The following is a 19975-nucleotide window of genomic DNA, read 5'->3' as shown; positions in this document are numbered from 1 at the left end:
TCTTCCGGAGGCTGTTATATGGGATTCTTGTCGGATCCTGCCCTGGCTGAAGCACCATGCACCCCCTCCCTTGTAGAAATAGTTGTAGGCTTCCCCCCGGGCCTACTTTAGTCACTAGTAATCCAGCTGGGTGAGTCTGGACAGGAGCAATTCCACAGCAGTCTCGCATATGATGTTTACCTGTAACATGTTCTCTCTGAAGAGAGCAGTGTTATAGTCACATATCCCTGCTAGCTCTCTTTCCCCTTGTCCAAGCTGTTATATAGAATTGAGGGAAGCCACAAAGTTACAGATTTATGGACATTGTAAGCCTTTTAGATATTTCCTGAAAGCCTGGAAAGAATCTGTCCATACAATGTCAAGTATGGTCACATTATTTATTGTGTAAGATTGGTGAATTGGACCTGCTGCAACCAAGTAATTTTGCTCTTCTTTCTGCAGAATCTAGCCTTCTCTTCCCATCATTTGATGACTTTTCTTACAATATATGATACTTCTCTATGTACTAACTCTTGTGTATCCCTTGTGGCTTACTTTTTAACACAATAAAATAACACAAAACACTCTGTCTATGGCGTAGCTAGGGAGGTTGGTGCCCAAGGTGGTGGCGCCCGGCCTCGCTGCACCGTGTGACCCACCCCCTGCTGCTTGAGCGCCTGCCCCCTTCGTTCCTCCTCAAATGTTTGCTGGCGTGAGCAATATTTTCCACCTGCTGCTCGTGTTGGCTTTGGCTCCCTTCTGACATTACGTCCTGGTCCTGTGACCAGGAATTAACGTCAGAAGGGATCTGAGGCTGTGCCGGCAAGCATTTCAAGAAATATGCTGGGGGGAGGAGATGCTCCAGTGCCCCCGTGAAGACATCGCCCTGGGCGATCTGCTCCCGCCCTCCCCCCTCTTTACTATGCAACTGTTCTGTGGTCATTCATGCCATCCTGTTTTCTCTCTGTAAATAGCAGAAGAATAGCTGTCAAATTTATGTGGCGTGAGAGTTGCCCTTTCTCTCTCCGACTACTTACAACTTGTTCGCCCTGTCACTGGTGATCTCTTTTTATTTCTGTAGGAGAAGTGCCATCAGTACTGGCCTGCAGAACGTTCAGCCCGATACCAGTATTTTGTGGTGGATCCCATGGCAGAGTACAGCATGCCGCAGTACATCCTCCGTGAGTTCAAAGTCACAGATGCCAGGGTAAGTACCTACTGTTTACTTCTATAAAAAAAACCGCATTTATCACCTTGCTCCATTTTAAGAAGAAATAAACTTAGAAGCGTAGATAAATGAAGGCAGATAGACCATATGACCTATCCAGTATGCTCATCCATACCATCTATTATTCTTTCCTCTCCCTTAGAGATCCTATGTACTTGCCCCATGGTTTCTTGAATGTTGATAGTCTCTTTATCCACCATCTCGACAGAGAGGCTGTTCCACAAATTTACCATCCATTCCATGAAGAAATATTTCCTCAAGATACTCCTGCGTCTGTCCCTTTTCTCCTTCATTATATGCCCCCTGAGATGGATAACCTGGACATACTGGCCTCACTCATGTATGCTGGACACTACAGACCTATATTTTCCCATAGCCAGGCTCAGCCTGTACCTTGCTGTCTGTGAACACATGTATCCTTTGAAATGCTAACCCAGCTGGCCTTTGTGCTGCAAAGTTCCTGTCTCCATTCCCTGCTGGGAGGATACTTCTCCAAGGTTCTACTGAACTGTTATATCAGTGCTGTATGACTTCACGTATGCCAGGCACCCTGGAAAGCCATAAAACATTTATAACGAGCAAGGATCCCTGCAGGACGATGTGGGTGTAGAGAGATGAGAGAACTTGGTACCATAACATTTGCTGCCTGTCTCTGAAGCAGGTTATGGGAACCAAGCACAGCTGGGGTGCTGGAGGTCACCCTTGCCAACTTTCTGCATAAGACTATCTACAAGGTGATAAGGATCTCAGAGCTGGAGGAATAAAGTTCATGAAGAATTCTCTGTTTCCTGGGGGGGGGGAAGTGAGAGAGGTGTGGACTGAGGGGAGGAATAGTTAGGTATACATTTTTGTACCAATAGGGAAGTACATGACCAGAGTTCAGGGATGTGCTTTTTGAAACAAAGGAAGAATTTCTCTGTATAAAAAAACATGTGCTTCACAGGTAGAGCCAGAGAGATTCACTTACTTATGCTACGGGGAACTGCTAGCCCCCTGCTAAGCATATGGGTGCAAGTTCTTCTCTCCATTGCATATTCTGAACTGACAATATATTTTTCTGCTATGCCTTTGCTGCTGTAATTTTGTAAGTTTTTATACTAACAATAAACAAATATTGTCTGTTTTTGGAACATAAAATGCTGTCTTGTAGTCATTCCAATGAGGTAAACAAAGCAGCTTTTACTTCACCCCTCATTTCAGAACTTCCTTCAACTGAAAAAGACTTGCCTGCTTTGCATTTATGACACAGAAGTATTTAATGTCTCTATCATATTCCCCTATGCCACCTTTCTTCCAAAGTATACAAATTGAGGTTTTTAAGTCTGTTTCCCAGGGATACTGAATACTAACATCTTTTCTATTGCCTGCTAAAATTGTGTACCCATGGTCCCCAAGTATAAGACTATCTACATTCCCTCAAGTAGGTGGAAAGGAAGCAGGAACTGCAAAGAGGCACCCAGGAAAATAGAAAGGAAGCAGGAACCTAAAATCAGTGCCAGATCCATAAGGATGTTGTAAAACAGGCTTGGGTCTGTCATCCACAAAATCAGCCCCAGAGGAAAGAGGCTTCACCTGAGCCCAATAAGGATGCAAGGAAAATATCTCTCTCCAGTCTGGTTCTGAGGTGGTGTAAGAAGCAGCCGTATAGAGCAGAGCTTGTTCTTCCTCTGAGGAGCCCAAGGGAAGAATGCTGGAGCTCAGCTTGAAGCCACAGCCTTTGTTCATTTTTTCCTTTCTTTCTCAGGATTTTGTCAGCATGGTTTGACTGCCAGATTGCTTATTTTGAGTGGTTTTTCTTTTGTTTTGGAATCTGCTTAAAGGACTTTTTTGTTCTTTAAAGTTTCCACCAATGGGAGGTGGTAACTGAAGGAATAGCTATCACGGGGAGGTGGCAAATGTGGGCAAGCCAGGACAAGACCTGACCTAATCAATTAGTTTTTGTCTGGATTCTTTGTGTACTGTTAGTGGATGAGAGAGAGAAGAAAGTTTCCTGAATAGTTGTGGCTGATCTATATTGAATTTTGTTGGAGATTGCTGTTGTGAACTGAACCCTAGGAGGAGGAACGGCCAGCTGATCTGAGGCCATCTGATAACCCATGAAGGCAAAGACCTAATTGGTTATGAGGAAATCAGAAATCTCTCTGTGAACAGGACCAACCAATTCATGGATGCTTGACCCACATCCTTGGGTTAGCAGTGACGGACACACAGACACTTGGCACCATGTACCACGGGTGCGCAGTGCATCACAGTAGGTATTAAAAGCCGAGGATGTTAACACCAACTTTTCTTTTTCTAACCTTTTACAACACCTGAAATCACAAACCCCTCCACTCCCAACAACTAAACAAAAACACATTTGTATGAAAATTTACATGGACATACGCAATTGGAGGCAATTCCCAACTACAGGAATTAAGCAGAAATATAATTCCAGTGCAAACAGCATACAATTCCTTATGGATGGGTTATGTACCCCAACTTGTGAGATGGATTGTAGAAAGCATCAATCATTTTTCTCAGCTTCTTCTCCTTGTCTTCCTGGTGAGTGCCCTCTCTCTTTAGTCTTAACTTCTACAAGTTAGTTGAGAATGTGTCTTTTCCTCTGCTCTGCACTAGATTTGTTATCGTTCAGTATTAATCCAGTCTTTTTCAAGGCTTCCCCGTACTAAGAGATTCCCAGTAGTCCAGAGACAGCTCTGCCTAGGAGAAGGATTAGACATTGAAGTCTGAAGCCAGGAGGACCACACTTTTGAAAGAATACCTGCCTGTCTGACCTGCTCTATCACTTGGAGCTTGGGAATAAGTTCCCTGGGAGTGATGCTCTCCCCTCTGGAGTCAGGCACTTGAGCGCAGGCTAATTAGATCTCACAGCTGGCCAGGAGTCTTGGCAGAGATGAGCTGCCCACCCCCCCTCTCAAAGAATCATGTGGGAGTGTGAGGGGTTAAGGGTTTCAGGTTTTGGAATCTGAATAAAAGGCACTTCGAAGAGACAAACTGCTGGAGCCATACTCCCTTCACATTCCTGCCAAAATTGAGAAAAGTTTCCATTTAGATTGATAAGACTTTCAAGTCAAGGGACATCTAGCTGCGAGAAGGACAATTTTCACAGATTGGGAGACTAGAATACTGGCTAAGATTAAGATCTCAGTCTCCACACTGTGAGGTTGAGGCTCCGAAGGTTGGGATGCAGTAGATGCCCATTGTGTTGTAAAAGCAGAGAAGGATGGTCTCCCATCGGAATTGGAGGAGTATCGAGAAGGTCCTGGAGTAGTGAATACTAGATCTGCCTGGGGCAGCAGGGAGCAGTTAGATGACAGCTGGAAAATCCTTGATGGGAATAAAGAAGCATTGCTGGTACTACTAGACCTGAGTGCTGCCTTCGATACTAATTATCACTCACTTCTCATATCCAGACTACACTCCATCGGCATCTGTGATGTCGCACTGGCATGGTTCTCCTCCTCCTTAAAAGAAAGATTTCAGAAAGTACTACTAGGTCCCTCCTTATCAGAACCAAAACTTCTCTGCTAGGGAGTACCCCAGGGTGCATTGCTATCCCCACTCCTCTTCAACTTGTACGTCAACATAAAGACACACAAATAAAAAAACTTCATTGCTGCCTAACTGAAATAAAGAACTGGATGACTGCACACAAACTACAGCTCAACGCATCAAATCCCGAACTTCTCTGGATACACAAGGATTCCTGCACATACCCTCACCCATCCCTCTCCTGGGGAAATGACACCCTTACAGCCAAAGACAACGTCCGCAGCTTGGGAGTGATTCTCGACTCTAACCTGTCGCTCTCAGATCATGTATCAAAATTAGTGTCTTCATGTTTCTATTACCTACGCAAGATAAAGTGCATCCGTGCTTACTTCTCAGAGAACGATTTTGTCCAGCTACTATATGCGTTTGTGTTATCCCGCTTAGATTATTGCAACACGCTACTAGTAGGCTTACCTGCAAAAACTGTCTCCCGTCTCCAAGGCGTGCAAAATGCTGCAATCAGACTCCTGAAAAACCTGGGCTTCCACGATCACGTCACCTCTGCACTAAGATCCATGTACTGGCTGCCTATCCGAAAATGATGCATCTTTAAAGCCCTGGTTCTAGCTTTCAAGACATTTCACAAGATGACACCAAGCTACATAGCATCAAAACTACAAATTTATGTCCCCAACCGATCACTGAGATCCCAAGCAGAAAAACGGCTAGCCATTCACCTGGTCGCTCACTCACATCTGAAACAGCCCGGAAATACTCTTATTCCTATTTCATGTCCAGATTATGGCACACCATCCCTCCATCTTTCAGATCTTTAAACAGTCTATGGAACTTCAGGAAAGCCGTGAAAATCTTCCTCTTTACAAACCCATCTCCTTAGCTTACATCTGCATCCCTGACTGCCCTTTACGTCGGACCATCGGACCAAAAACCCACCGTACTTCAATGATGCATAAACCTACAAAGCTATTTTACCTAAGTTAGACTATGTCCATACGGGAAATGATGTAATTTAAACCACCATAGACTATCTTCTCGGAAAATACTGCAATTTTTAAAATACCCTATGTCCACTGTCTATATCTGCAAATCTGTATGTTATGACTATACTGTAAAAGCTGAAATTTATACCTCTATGTACACCAAGTTTGTTTTTCCCAACAAAGTTTGTCTTACTTATACTGTGAATATAATCTTGTAACCGTTCTGGGCTCCTTTGGGAGGACAGGCTAAATAAATAAATAATAAATCACGTGAGCCCCTGTCATTGTTAACTTTGTGAAGGACCCTGGAAATGAGTGGAATCGGAGGAAAAGTATAAAGAAGGTGCTGGTTCCACAGAATGGAGAAAGCATCTCTTGCTATGGCTTTTGAATCTGGGCTTAGGCGTAAGAAACAAAATGTCTGGCATTGTGCGTTGTCCTGATTGGGAAAAAAAAGTCTACAAGCAAAGTTCCCCAGAGTTGGAACATACGTTGTAGCATGTCTGGATGTACGGTCCACTCGTGAGGATGGAGTTTTCTGCTAAGCAAGTCTGCAATGATATTGTTTCCTCCTGGAATGTAGATTGCATGCAAGTCTATATGAAGAAACAGAGTAAAGGTCCAGAGACAGTAAGCCTCTCTGATCCACCTTGTTTGTTCACATAGAACATTGCTACTTGGTTGTCTATTTGTATTAGAATGCGTTGATTGTGAATCCAAGCACAGAAAGCTTGAAGAGCGTAGTAAATTGCTTGAAGCTCCAAGTGGTTTATGTGGAAACGTTTTTCTGACAGTGTCTACTGACCTTGAGTTTGAATCTGATTGAGATGCGCTCCTCATCCTTTGGTGGATGCATCTGTGGTGATGGTAAGCTGACGAGGTAAAGACCTCTCTTGCAGGGAAGGGGACTGGATCCACCATAGAATGGAAGATTTGATGTTCGCTGGTAGAGGAATCTTTTTTGAAAATGGTTGCGCATGCTGATTTCTGTGAATCCTGAGGTGCCATTGGAATGGACGCATATGCAGCCTTGCATGTGGTACCAGAGATAGAGATGCTACTACGTGACCCAACAAGCATAAGATGCTTCATGCTGTGAGGTATGAGGATTGTCTGAGGTGGGAGGCAAGACTGATGATCTGATGGCGATCTTCTGGAAGATAAGCTTTTGCTGTGATGGTGTTGATGTACGCACCAGTGATCATGAGGGAATGTGTGCGCACCAATGAACATGAGGGAGTGAATTGGCCTGAGTTGTGACTTTTTGTAGTTGATTAAAAAGCCCAAATCCTGTAAGGTCTGTATCGTGACCTGGATGGTGATTCTTCGGAATGTGCCACGAGTACTCAGTCAAGGTAAGGGAATACTGCAAGTTGTTACCTCCTTAGGTGGGCCGCTACTATAGCCAGGCACTTCGTGAAGACTTGAGGTGCTAATGATAGGCTGAAATGAAGAATTTTGTACTGTAGTAATTGTTGAGAAATTTGAAATTAAGGAATTGCCAGTGGGAGAGATGAATAGGGATGTTGAGTGTAGGCATCCTTGAGGTCTACAGCAGCTAACCAATCATTTTGTCTGAGAAGCGATAGAATGGTTGGAAGGAAAATCATTCTGAACTTTTCCCTTTTGAGGCAGGCATTGAGAGGTCGAAGATCCAGAATCGGACAGAGACCCTGAGTCGTTTTTGGAATGAGAAAGAATCTGGAATAAAAGCCTAGATGTTTGTGATGTTGGGGTACCTCTTCTGTGGTGTTGGAGTGAAGAAGGAGAGAGATCTCCTCTGAAAGCTATGGGATATGTTGGTGAGGCGTGTTGGACAGTAGAGGAGGATGGGTGGATGATGGAGCTTGAGAAAGGAAATTTAGAGAATATCCCTGAGAAATTATGATTAAGACCTAGTTGTCCATCATGATGCGTAGCCATGCTGAAAAGAAATGTTAGCACCCCCCCCCCCCCCCTGATACCAGGATTTGATTTGAGCGGAGGAAGCTGAGATGTAAAAGATTGCTTCCTGTCCTTTGAATGTTGTTTTTGAGAATAAGAAGATGATTGTGATCTCTGTAGGTTAGGTTGGTTGTAGGGGGCAATCCTCTTTGAGCTGTGAAACTGTGTCTTTGACTTTTTCGCCACAGAGATTACCTCCTAGATAGGGTGCATCAGCCAATGTGTCATGGAGATCTTCTCTGAGGTCAGATACCTTAAGCCATGCTGTTTGTTGGGATGCAATCGCTACTGTTGCAGTACGAGATATATCATATGTATCATAGTTAGTTTTAATGAGATGGTAAGTTGACTCTTGAAGTACAACATGTAAAGTGGGCACTTCATCTGGCGAGGCGGTCTCCAATTGTTGAAGGATGGGGTGTTGAAAATGGAGTATTTGGAGTTGATAAGCTATTATCTTGGAGGAAAGCATTGTGCCCTAGTACCCCATGGCATCAAGTATATGATATTCTTTTACTGGAGGAGAATTGTAATGTGTTTTTGTTGCTTTAGCTGTTCTGATAGCTGACTCCAAGACCATGGAATAGTGAGGCAGTTATTGAAAATCATGGCCAGGTGCCTTTTGAACTTTGTATTTTAATTCCAAACGGCTGAACACTGTAGAGACAGATTGAGGTTTATGCAAGTTCTTCAGTTGAAGATCCTGTAGTACCTGATGTACTGGAAGGGCAATAAACTCTTTTGATTGAGTTTTGCAAGACTGAAAAATAGCTTGAAAATCTTTCTTTCCTGCCGGTGTAGAATCTTGGTTAAGACTTAGCAAAGTAAGAATTTGGTATAAGAATATTCCTCCCCCTGTTCTGGATGTTGAGGTACATCCATATGAGAAGGAGGATCTTGGTGAAAAATCTAAGGGTCCGCCGGATCAAGCCATCCTGGGGATAAGACTTGTCTTGTGGCGGAGAAGCACAAAGAGGTATGTGGAGGAGTCCAGTGAATAGCCTGGTGGATTGATCCAGTCTTAGGGAGGAAAGCATTTGGAAAAGGAGGTTGGTCCAGGCATTCAGGGCATTGCTGAACTTCTACCTGGAAGGTATGGGGACAGACAAGATTTCAATCTGTGTACTTTGGAGAAAAGGCGGGAGAGGGGAGATATGATACCTACGTAATATAAATGTGCATGAGTTGAGTCTCTTTCATTTGAAAGGAAACTCTGCAATGAGAGGGTATAGGATGAAGTTAAGAGGTGATAGGCTCCGGAGTAATCTGAGGAAATACGTCAACATAACGTCAACATTTTTTACAGAAAGGGTAGTAGAAATGTGGAATAGTCTCCTGGAAGAGGTGGTGGAGACAGAGACTGTGTCTGAATTCAAGAGGGCCTGGGATAGGCACGTGGGATCTCTTAGAGAGGGAAAGAGATAATGGTTACTGCTGATGGGCAGATTAGATGGGCCATTTGGCTTTCATCTGCCGTCATGTTTCTATGTTAATGGAGCAGGGGGAGGCTGCTGTAGTAATGCAGCACTATCCTGTATAAAACGCTGCAATAGTGTAAAAAAATGAGCTACTGTGATAAATGAATCCTGCTCCGGGACAGAAGTAGCTGGTACTAGGTGAGGCATTGCAGGCTGTTTAGCAGGTATAGAATCCTACTCTGAAGACCCCTGAGAGGCAAGCCGCTTAGACTTAGAGGACACTTTAGAAGATTTAGAAGGTTTACTTACATCCTCCGAAGTGTTCTGTTCTGGAAGTGGACCATGAGGCTGGAACTGAGCCCACGAGAGCCTTCCCCAATTTACCTTTCTGACATATATCCTGTTACTTATGTGAACCTTGTGCTGCTCTTGTGGAAAGCGGTGGAGAAGGAGTCACAGATCTTCTTAAAACCGGCTGCTTCTGTGGTATTGCACCAACATCTGCCAGTATTTCAGCAGCAAGTTGAGGTGGAGACAGTAGGCTTACCACCCCCGGCGGTACCAGACCTGGGGCTGAGGGTTGGGGGGGCGTGAGCAGCATAGAATGCAGGCTGGAATACATCGTTGAGCCCTTGGTGCGCAGTAGCACTGAAGGGGCTGAAGACATTGCAGTGAGGAGAATAAAGTCCAGCAGTTTCACGGTCCTAGCTGCCATTCTATTACCGGAATGAAGAAAATATCATTGCGATGGTAGAAGTTTCTTCATTTTTGTAGAGGTTTTTAAAAAAAAGCTAAATAGAGTCCGGAACAGCTCCCGTTTTTGCTTTTTTTTAAAAAACAAAACATGAACTTCAATAACGTTTTGGCTATCTATTTATTTTCTGACTATGCTTCCCATCTTGTGTGGAAAGTCAGAGAGAGGTGAGAGCTGTGATTCATCAGGAGCGGCAAAATAAAAAACAAATGAGCCGAGGGGAGGGGCACCGGAGGCAGTGTACCCTACACATGCTCAATACATTTTAGAATGCCTAGGGGAGAGCACTGACACTCAGGCTCAGTGAGAGGACTTCACTTTCAAGTGTGCCTGAATTTCTCCTGCTTCCTCCGGAGAACTTCCTGTCCCAAGACTTTCTGATTTCCTCAGGAGTTGTTCATGAGGTCCTTTTGCAAGCTCCTTTTGAAACTCCAGATGCACATTATCAACTGGCTCACCTCGGCCCCTTCAAAGAAATATAGTGGATTAGTGAGGCAAGATTTCTGTGTTCATTTATTTTTATTTCTTAGAAAATAGTTGTACCTCACTGTGAAGGATGGCCCATCAAACTAAACCATCACTGTGATGTATATCCTTGACTTATTTGTGGTAATTTATCAGGATTGTTTGCTCTGGATAACTGTGACTTCTGTGTTAACTCTGGTACTCCATCATTGGTCCACCCCAAAGTGTCCCATCTAGCCAAAATTAGCTCATTGATGTGTAAAGCAGGCATAATATTTTAGTGTGGGTGCCTTTCTCGCCTAGACACCATGTTATAAAATTACCCTCCTTATATGTATGTCTTCCGTACCTTATGTATTGTAAAGTGAAAGTGTTAATTAAGCTGCTGTATTTTTCTTGTTGTAGGATGGCCAATCAAGAACGATCCGACAGTTCCAGTTCACAGACTGGCCTGAACAAGGAGTGCCAAAGACAGGGGAGGGCTTTATTGACTTTATTGGGCAGGTGCACAAAACCAAGGAGCAGTTTGGGCAAGATGGACCCATCACTGTACACTGCAGGTGAAAATCTAAAGAAAGACCTTTCATGATTGTGACAAGAAGTCTTTCCTGGGTGCTGTGGTGGCTGGGGGAATGAAAGGTCATTTTAAGAAGCTAAAGTTGTGTCTGAGTGCTCTGAAATGCAGAGGGGAACTGCTGGGACTTCGCAAGGTGCTGTGACTTTCTGGATACCATAGAGGAAGGCTGTGAGCAATGTCTGAACATTAACAAGATAATAAATGAGGCACTTTCAGAGCCTTTCCATTTAAGCTTTTATTGTATTTTTGGAATAAAAAAGATTTTGACATAAAATTCACTTGCTGGCCAGTGTCCCTACATATTTTGTAGGAAACAAAAGAGGGGAAGAAGCAGGCATGGAGATTTTGCAATGAAAATCTCATGCATACTTCCTCTTGTTTCCCTTTTTTATTTATTTTGATTTATATCCCATCCTCTGTGAGGTGCCCAGAACGGGTTCCATGGTAACATACATAACAGTTAACAAGAAGGAACCGAAGACTAAGGTGATATGGTACAGTGACGTGAGTCTAGTTCAGTTGTTCTGGATTAGCAGACACTTGGAGCCTGAAGCATGCACAAGAAGAGAGAATACTGTGGTTTGGGAGGAACTGTCTTAATATTTTTTGCAGTCAGTCCGTTGAATAATACGGGAGAGGACGAAGGTATAGAGAAGTTATGAAGAGTCCGAATCAGAGAAAGTTTCTTATTTTTCATAGTTGTCATAGATAGTAGAACGAAGACAAGACCATTTGCAAGATATGATCGGTAAGTGATAAATTAGAGTCGAGAAGTACCCCTAGGCTGCAAACTTGGTCTTTGGCAGTTATGGTAGATGATTCCCAGAAGAGAGAGCGGCGGTTATAGACGCAATGTTCTTTACGGATCCAAAGGAGTTCAGTTTTTGTGGCGTTTAATTAGAGCTTGTTTGTGGACATCCAGATTTTGATTTCTGAGACAGTTTTGTAATCTGGGAATCACGGTTGTCCCCTAGTGGTAAGTACAGTTGGATGTCATTGGCAAAGGAGTGAATTTTGATTTGGTGTTTGTGGGCTTTATCCAGGACAAGCGTAATATAGAGATTAAACAGCAAAGGGGATAGTAATAATAATAATAATAATAACAGCTTATATACCGCAATACCGTGAAGTTCTATGCGGTTTACAAAGATTAAGCAAAGGTACAAATTGATTGACTTTAAGAGGGGAAGAAGAAAGAGGGTTAATAGGACAGGAAATCCATTTTTGAGGAGAGAGTGATCAATAGAACAAGTTAATCGCTATAGAGGGGAGAGAGAAGAGAGGATCAGTTGTCTAGATACTTTAGGAACAGGTGTGTTTTCAGACATTTCCTAAATTCCTCATAAGTAGTGGGCGAAAGCAATCGTTCTAGGTCTACTGTAAAAGGATTACATATATCGTCTAAGTGCATATTAAAATCACCAAGTAATATGGCATTATCTGATAATGGAAATGCTTTTAAAACAGAATGGTCAAGTTTCTGGAATCCAGTGGATTTCAGGACCGGAGGCAACATGGATTCAGTAGAGGTAGGTCTTGTCGGACAAATCTGATCAATTTCTTTGGGTGACCAGAGAATTGGATAGAGGATGTGTGCTAGATGTGGCGTATTTAGATTTTAGCAAAGCCTTTGACAGTATTCCAAACAGATGTCTAATAAATAAACTAAGTACCCTTGGAATAGGTCCCAAAGTGACAAGCTGGGTCAAGAACTGGTTGAGTGGAAAGCAAAAGAGGGTAGTGATCAATGGAGATCACTCTGAGGAAAGGAATGTTACCAGTGGTGCGCCTCAAGGTTCTGTTCTTGGACCTGTTCTTTTTAACATTTTTATAAATGATATTGCTGAAGGGTTGTCAGGTAAGGAGAGGTATGGCCAGTAGGAAAAATGAGGTATTGATGCCCTTGTATAAGACTTTGGTGAATCCTCATTTAGAATATTGTGTACAATTCTGGAGGCCGCAGCTTCAAAAAGATATAAAAAGGATGGAGTCGGTCCAGAGGAAGGCTACTAAAATTGTGTGTGGTCTTCGTGATAAGGCGTATGATGACAGACTTAAAGATCTCAATTTGTATACTTTGGAGGAAATGTGGGAGTGGGGAGATTTGATAGAGACGTTTAAATACCTACGTAATGTAAAGGCGCATGAGTTGAGTCTCTTTCATATGAAAGGAAACTCTGCAATGAGAGGGCATAGGATGAAGTTAAGAGGTGATAGGCTCTGGAGTAATCTAAGGAAATACTTTTCTACAGAAAGGGTGGTAGATTAATGGAATAGTCTCTGGAAGAGGTGGTGGAAACAAAGACTGTATCTGAATTCAAGAGGGCCTGGGATAGGCATGTGGGATCTCTCAGAGAGAGAAAGATATTATGGTTACTTTGGATGGGTAGACTAGATGGGTCATTTGGCCTTTATCTGCCATCATGTCTCTTTTATGATAGTGCTAGCTCAGGGGTCTGCAACCTTTAAGACATAAAGAGCCACTTGGACCCGTTTTCGAAAAGAAAAAAAAAAACTTGGAGCCGCAAAACCATTATAAAACAAATCTAACACTGCATATATTGTTTCTTATCTTAATGCTATATACAGGATCACTAAATTGAAAATAAAATCATTTTTCCTACCTTTGCTATTTGGTGATTTCATGAGTCTCTGGTTGCACTTTCTTCTTCTGACTGTGCATCCAATCTTTCTTCCTTTCTTCCAGCCTCCTGTATGTTTCCTCTCCTCCAGACCTCATTCTCTCCCCCAACTTTTTCTTTGTCTCCCTGTTCCCCCTTCTTTCTGTCTCCGTGCCGTCCCCCAAGCCACTCGGTTTGCTGCCACCGCAATCGGGGAACAGCCCCCAAGCCACCACCGTCCCAAGCTTTCCCTGCAGAAGTGTTGCGCTGACCAGCATTCCGCTCCCTGACGTCAATTCTGACGTAGGAGAGGAAGTTCCGGGCCAACAAGGCATTTCTCCTCATTCCATCCAGCCTGAGCCCCATCTCTCCTTGATCCAGCATTTCCCTTCTGTGTCTGTCAGAATTACCATTCCACCTATTTTCCAGCATCACCCTTCTTTGTGTCCATCTCACCTATATCCCTATCTCATCATTTTTTCAGAATCTTCATTTGTCTCTGTCCTTGTCTTTACCCCATGTTCACCATTTGCCCTTTCAATGTCTTTATCTCCCCCCCCCCCACTTTTTCAGCATTACTTCTATGTCTCTATTTCACCTCCTCTTCATGTCCCCTCTGTATCTCTATCCTTATTCAGTAGGTCCTGCTTACTCTTTCTCTTCTTTGTGTCACTATCTCCATTTTCAGCTTTCCCCCCTTTTCCTTTGTTACTGCACCCTGTAGCCAGAATCTTTCCACCCTCCCTCCACTCCGGCCCAGCCCAGTATGAAATATTTCATTTTGTTTCCTCCCCTCTCTCTTCTCCTCCCTCACCCACGAGTCCTGCATCTGGCCCTCTCCCTTCTACCTGCACCTGGCAACACCCCCCTGCTCCGCGGCTCTCTTCAGCAACTCGTCAGCAGCAGTGATCAAGACAAGCTGCCGACATCGAGGCCTTCCCTCTACGAGTCCCGCCTTTGTGGAAAAAGGAAGTTGAAACAAGCGGGACTCGCAGAGGGTAGGCCCCGACGTCAGAAGCTGCTGCTGAGTTGCCGAAGAGAGCCGCGGAGCAGGGGATGTGGCCGGAAGCAGGTAGAAGGGAGAGGGAGATAGGAAGGCTGTAGATCTCCGGAGCATGACACCGACCCCGGCCAGGATGATTTCTTTTTCAGGCGTCGCGGCGGGAAATAGCCATGCTGAGCAGTGAGCTCAGCACTACACAGATGAAAGCCTTGCTTGCTGATTGGTCCGGCGGCACCGCGGGGCGGGGCCGCCGGACCAATCAGCAAGCAAGGCTTTCATCTGTGTAGTGCTGAGCTCACTGCTCAGCATGGCTATTTCCCGCCGCGACGCCGGACTTGTAACTGCATGCCTGCGTGACACACTACCGGAGCCGCAGCAAAGGTGGAAAAGAGCCGCATGCGGCTCTGGAGCCGCAGGTTGCCGACCCCCGTGCTAGCTGCACTCAGCAGGTTGGTTCCTGGCTACTCCTAAGCTGCGAGCTCATATTGATTGTTCTTTTTTCATGAGTTACAGAGCAGAACAGAAATGTATGCTGTCTCTGTGCCCCTCCTTCTCTCTTTTTTTTTTTCTTTTTCAGTGGAGTTTGATTGCTTTGGTACTAACTGAAAAGGAAGCTATTCTCTATTAGTGCTGCCCAATTTGCCGATTCAAATAGATTCACTTTGGTGAATCCATTCGAACAGATTTGTTTTATTTAAAAAATTGGGCTCGCTAATTCAGTTACCAACCCTCCTCCCCATACCTTCGGGCCTCTAAAGCAGGAGCGGCAGCACTCTGGCAGCAACCAGCCTGTCCTAAGCGCTGCCTCTTGCTGGCCATCCGCTGCTGCTCCTGCTTGAGGGGGAGGGCCAGTCGAGAAGTGCTGCATAGGCGCCAGTACTGGGTACCCTCAGCTCCACTGATTTAGGGCTCCTCCCCAGAAGGCCAGCAAGTTTCCCCCTTATCTCTAGCATTCTCCAGCTTCTCCCCTCCCTTGGCCTCCCGGTCTCACCTTCAAAGCTAATTATGGCAGCCTGCCGAGGATCACTGGTGCTGTAGCGATCCTCTGAAGACTGCTGTCGGCCTCTGCAGCGCGGTCCCGCCCCTCTTCTGACATCGGGGATGGGACCATGTCATAGGGAACGTGCTGTGGAGGCCAAAGGCAGCCTGCAAGGATTGATACAACACCGGCGATCCTCCGCAGTGCCTTTAAAATCCACAGGCAGTTGTTCAATAATAAACCAGGTAAGATAAAAAAACGTGTGGCTTTTATCCAAACAATGAGGGACCATGGGGGAAGAAATAGTGGACATGTTCTGCAAGTCTAGTTTTTATTTTACGGCTGGTCTGTCCCACATATAACAAATTGCATGGGCAAGTAATGACATGACAACCCATTGAGATAGGCAGGTGGTGTGTTGTCTTAACTTGTACTCGCGTTGAGTGGTAGGATGGCGCCAAGTTGTGATAGAAAGAGAATTCAAGCAAACATTACAGTGACCACAAGGTTTATGGCTGCCTTGAACCTGAGAGTTATTGCCGTACGAGAAAAGGCAATTCTAGGTAGTTCTTTAAAACGGTCATGAATGGTTAGAATATACCAGTGTTTTCTAATAATACTGGCCACAGTTTGAGCTTGGTCCGAGTAGGAGATGACACACACTTGGCGATCAGGCATAACAGCATTCTGCAGATTCAACAATAGCTTAGGGTTGTCAAATCGGGCTCTATGATAAGCTCGTTTGATGACCCAGTCAGGGTAGCCCCTATCCCTAAAACGCTGAGTGAGCAGTTTGGCCTGAATTTTGAATTTGGTGGTGATGAAGCAAATTTGCCGGACTCTTAAAAATTGGCTGATAGGGAGAGACTGCTTTAGTCTGGTGGGATGGCAGCTGGAATAATGAAGATAGGTATTGCGGTCAGTTGGTTTTCTGTAAACAGAGGTGGTAAGTTTATGAGCTGTCTTGCTGACCACAGTATCCAAATAGGTGACAGTTTGCCTATCAATGACAGCTGAAAATTTCAAATCCACATCCAGAGAATTGAGCCAAGTTAGAAATTGTTGGAATTTTTCTACAGTATCAGACCAAATCACAAAGACATTGTCAATGTAGCGCAACCATAAGGTGATAGAAGAAATCCAAGTTGACAAATACAGATGTTTTTCCTCAAAGGCAGTTACATAGAGGTTCGCTACACTCAGGGCCATGGCAGTGCCCATGGCCACCCCATGAGTTTGGAGAAAAAAATCCCTCTCAACTTCAAAACTTAAGAACAGCATTGCAAGCTCTACAGCAGTATATAACAGATTGGGACCCATTAATGTGAATTTGTGGAAATAGCTTTGGCAAAGTAGTACAGCTAGCTTAAGCTATAAGAAAAGTATCTGCATTTGGAACCTTGGCAGTGATGATTTTCTCTTCTTGCAGTGCTGGTGTTGGTCGCTCAGGAGTGTTTATCACTCTTAGTATTGTTCTGGAGCGGATGAGGTACGAGGGGGTTGTCGATATGTTCCAGACCGTGAAGACTTTGCGAACACAGCGACCAGCCATGGTGCAAACAGAGGTACATTTCTGCTATTTTATTTGGTTTTATGCTCTGAGAACTACAACATTTTATGTTTCACACTGCTACATTAAGATTTTTATTTTCTTTTGAAATATTTGTTTTCTGTTCTGGTTTTCATTTGTCTTGTTTCAGAATAATGCACATTAGTAACCTAACACAAACTCTGAAACAATAATAAACAGTCCTTAAAGTAGATGGAGAAAATCCATGTATACCCAACAAAAGCCACTGCTTGCCCTGGGATTGGTAGCATGGAATGTTGCTACTATTTGGGTTTCTGCCAGGTACTTGTGATCTGGATTGGCCACTTCTGGAAACAGGATAGTGGGCTAAATGGACCATTGGTCTGAACCAGTATGCCTGTTCTTATAGAATCTTGCCTGGATTGGCCTCTGTAGAAACAGGATTATGGGCCAGATAGAACTTTGGTCAGACCCAGGAAGCAATTTTAATGTTCTTATTTTTATATTCTGTGATTGGGACTGGAGGATAGTACATGATTGTTTGCTTGTTTGTATTCCACTCTATCAAAACATTTCTAGGTAGATTCCAGCTCAACATACATAATTTAAAACAATACCGCCTTTCTGTGATTATAATAAAAAATATAAGAATAGCCTTACTGGGTCAGACAAATGGTCCATCAAGCCCAGTAGCCCATTCTCATGGTGACCAATCCAGGTCACTAGTACCAGGGATGAAGCAGGAAACTATAGGCCAGTGAGCCTCACTTCAGTTGTTGGAAAAATAATGGAAGTGTTAAGAACATAAGAAGTTGCTTCCACTGGGTCAGACCAGAGGTCCATCCTGCCCAGCAGGTCCATGATCTGTCAGGTGTTTTCTTGACTTGGCCCTATAATCCCCTTGTTTCTATCTATACTCTTTCTGGGATCCGGAAGGTTCGCCCCCAGCAATTCGCCCCTCACATTTCGCCCCCCACATTTCGCCCCCAGGTATGTTTCGCCCCCACACATTTCGCCCCCACACATTTCGCCCCCCGGATGTTTTGCCCCCACACATTTCGCCCCCGCACATTTCGCCCCTGAGCGTTGGATTATGTGTACTGCACATTTCGCCCCTGAGCGTTCCTCCGTTCTCTCTCTCTCACTCTAACTTTGTCTCCCTTCCCACCTCCCCTTTCTGGTCTGAGTCATTCTTTTCCTCTCTTTATCTTTCCCCTACCCCACCCCCAATTGTAGGTCCAGCATCTGTTCCTTCCCACCCTCTTTTCTGGTATGGGTCACTTTCTCTCCTCCCCTCCCCACTTATGGTTCCAGCACTCTGAAGCAGCAGCGGCCGCCGATCCTGACAATCCCACTGCCTCTTACCCTCACTTACCCGAAGCAGTAGTGGCAGCCTGTGAGCAGAGGCAGTGCCGTAAACAGGCTGCTTTCGGCCAGCCCTGGCAGGGCCTTTCCTCTGCCATGTTAGTCCTGACAACACCCACTCCCTCCCTCTGGCCCCCGAAACTAGGTTGTGCTTGTGGTGATGCCTCTTCACCCCATGCTGCTTCCTCGACCCAGGAGAGGGGGACAGCGGCGGGGTCGGGGGAGACGGGGCTGGGGACGGAGACCCCTCTTCCTGCTCCAGCATAGGCACCGATTCCCTCTGGAGCCCGCCCCGGCGGCAGCACCGCCGTCCATGGCAGGCTGCCAAGCGGGCACTCGCAGGCGGAGCAGCAGCCGCCGCCGCCGCCTTCAGGACAGGGAGCACACGATCACCATTTCCCTCCCCCCCTCAGCCCCGGCAAAGCACACAAGAAAGCCCCCACCCCACCGGGGATCGCGGAGGGGCCCAGGCAGTGAAACAGGTGAGACGGCAGCAACTAAGCTCATGTTCCCTTTCGGCGGACCTGCGGCTCGTCGGAGGCGCGCGGCGTACGCTCGCGGGACGCTGTCTCGCTCTGGCCCAAGCCCCGATCCCCCTTCATGTCCTAGCGGATCGCGGACGAAAAAGGGGAAAGCCCGGGGGCGGGGCCAGACTTCGACTCCCTCCCCCCCTTGGCTTCGCTCGCGCACACCAGCAGCTGGACTGAGGGCCCGTGAGGTAAGGATTTGCGCGGGAGGGGGGGGGTGATGAGCATTTCACTTTCATTGCGGAAACTCCACATCAGCAGCGCCTGAAAAAGAAAAGTCAGGCGCGCTCCGAGTCAGGCGCGCTCCGAGACGGATTTCTTTTTCCCCTCAAAGGCAGGGGCGAAATGTGCGGGGGCGAAATGTGCGGGGGCGAAATGTGTGGGGGCAAAACATCCGGGGGGCGAAATGTGTGGGGGCGAAACTTCCGGGGGCGAAACATACCTGGGGGCGAAATGTGGGGGGCGAAATGTGAGGGGCGAATTGCTGGGGGCGAAATGTGGGGGGCGAAACTTCCGTGAACCACTCTTTCTATACCCTATCTCTACCTCTATCTGTACCCCTCAATCCCCCTATCCTTCAGGAATTTATCCAATCCGTCTTTGAATCCCCTATCACAGCCTCCGGGAGCACGTTCCATGTGTCCACCACCCTCTGAGTGAAGAAGAACTTCCTAGCATTGGTTCTAAACCTGTCCCCTTTCAGCTTTCCCGAGTGCCCCCTTGTACTTGTGGTTCCCTGTAGTCTGAAGAATCTGTCCCTGTCTACCTTCTCTATGCCTTTTATGATCTTGAAAGTTTCTATCATGTCTCCTCTAAGTCTCCGCTTTTCCAGGGAGAAGAGCCCCAGCTTTTCTAGCCTGAAAAGTTTTCCATACCTTTTATCATTTTCGTCGCTCTTCTCTGGACCCTTTCAAGTATCGCCATGTCCTTTTTGAGGTACGGCGACCAATACTGGACACAGTACTCCAGATGCGGGCGCACCATCGCACAATACAACGGCATGATGACATCCTTCGTCCTGGTTGTGATACCCTTCTTAGTGATACCCAACATTCTGTTTGCTTTCTTTGAGGCTGCTGCACATTGCG

General features: G+C 45.5%; 1 protein-coding gene across 1 annotated transcript in view; it reads left to right on the top strand.

The window, feature by feature from the left end:
* The window catches only part of PTPRF (protein tyrosine phosphatase receptor type F), a 953410-nt gene that overhangs the window by 922672 nt on the left and 10763 nt on the right, over positions 1 to 19975 (top strand). The window contains exons 30-32 of the mRNA XM_033915537.1: positions 1061 to 1186; positions 10690 to 10844; positions 16894 to 17029. Coding sequence (XP_033771428.1) covers positions 1061 to 1186; positions 10690 to 10844; positions 16894 to 17029 — 417 coding nt within the window. The remainder of the gene's footprint in view (positions 1 to 1060; positions 1187 to 10689; positions 10845 to 16893; positions 17030 to 19975) is intronic.

The sequence above is a fragment of the Geotrypetes seraphini genome, chromosome 12 (genome assembly GCF_902459505.1).
Source record: "Geotrypetes seraphini chromosome 12, aGeoSer1.1, whole genome shotgun sequence".
NCBI classification, from domain to species: domain Eukaryota; kingdom Metazoa; phylum Chordata; class Amphibia; order Gymnophiona; family Dermophiidae; genus Geotrypetes; species Geotrypetes seraphini.
This window is presented reverse-complemented; position numbering and strand designations above follow the sequence as displayed.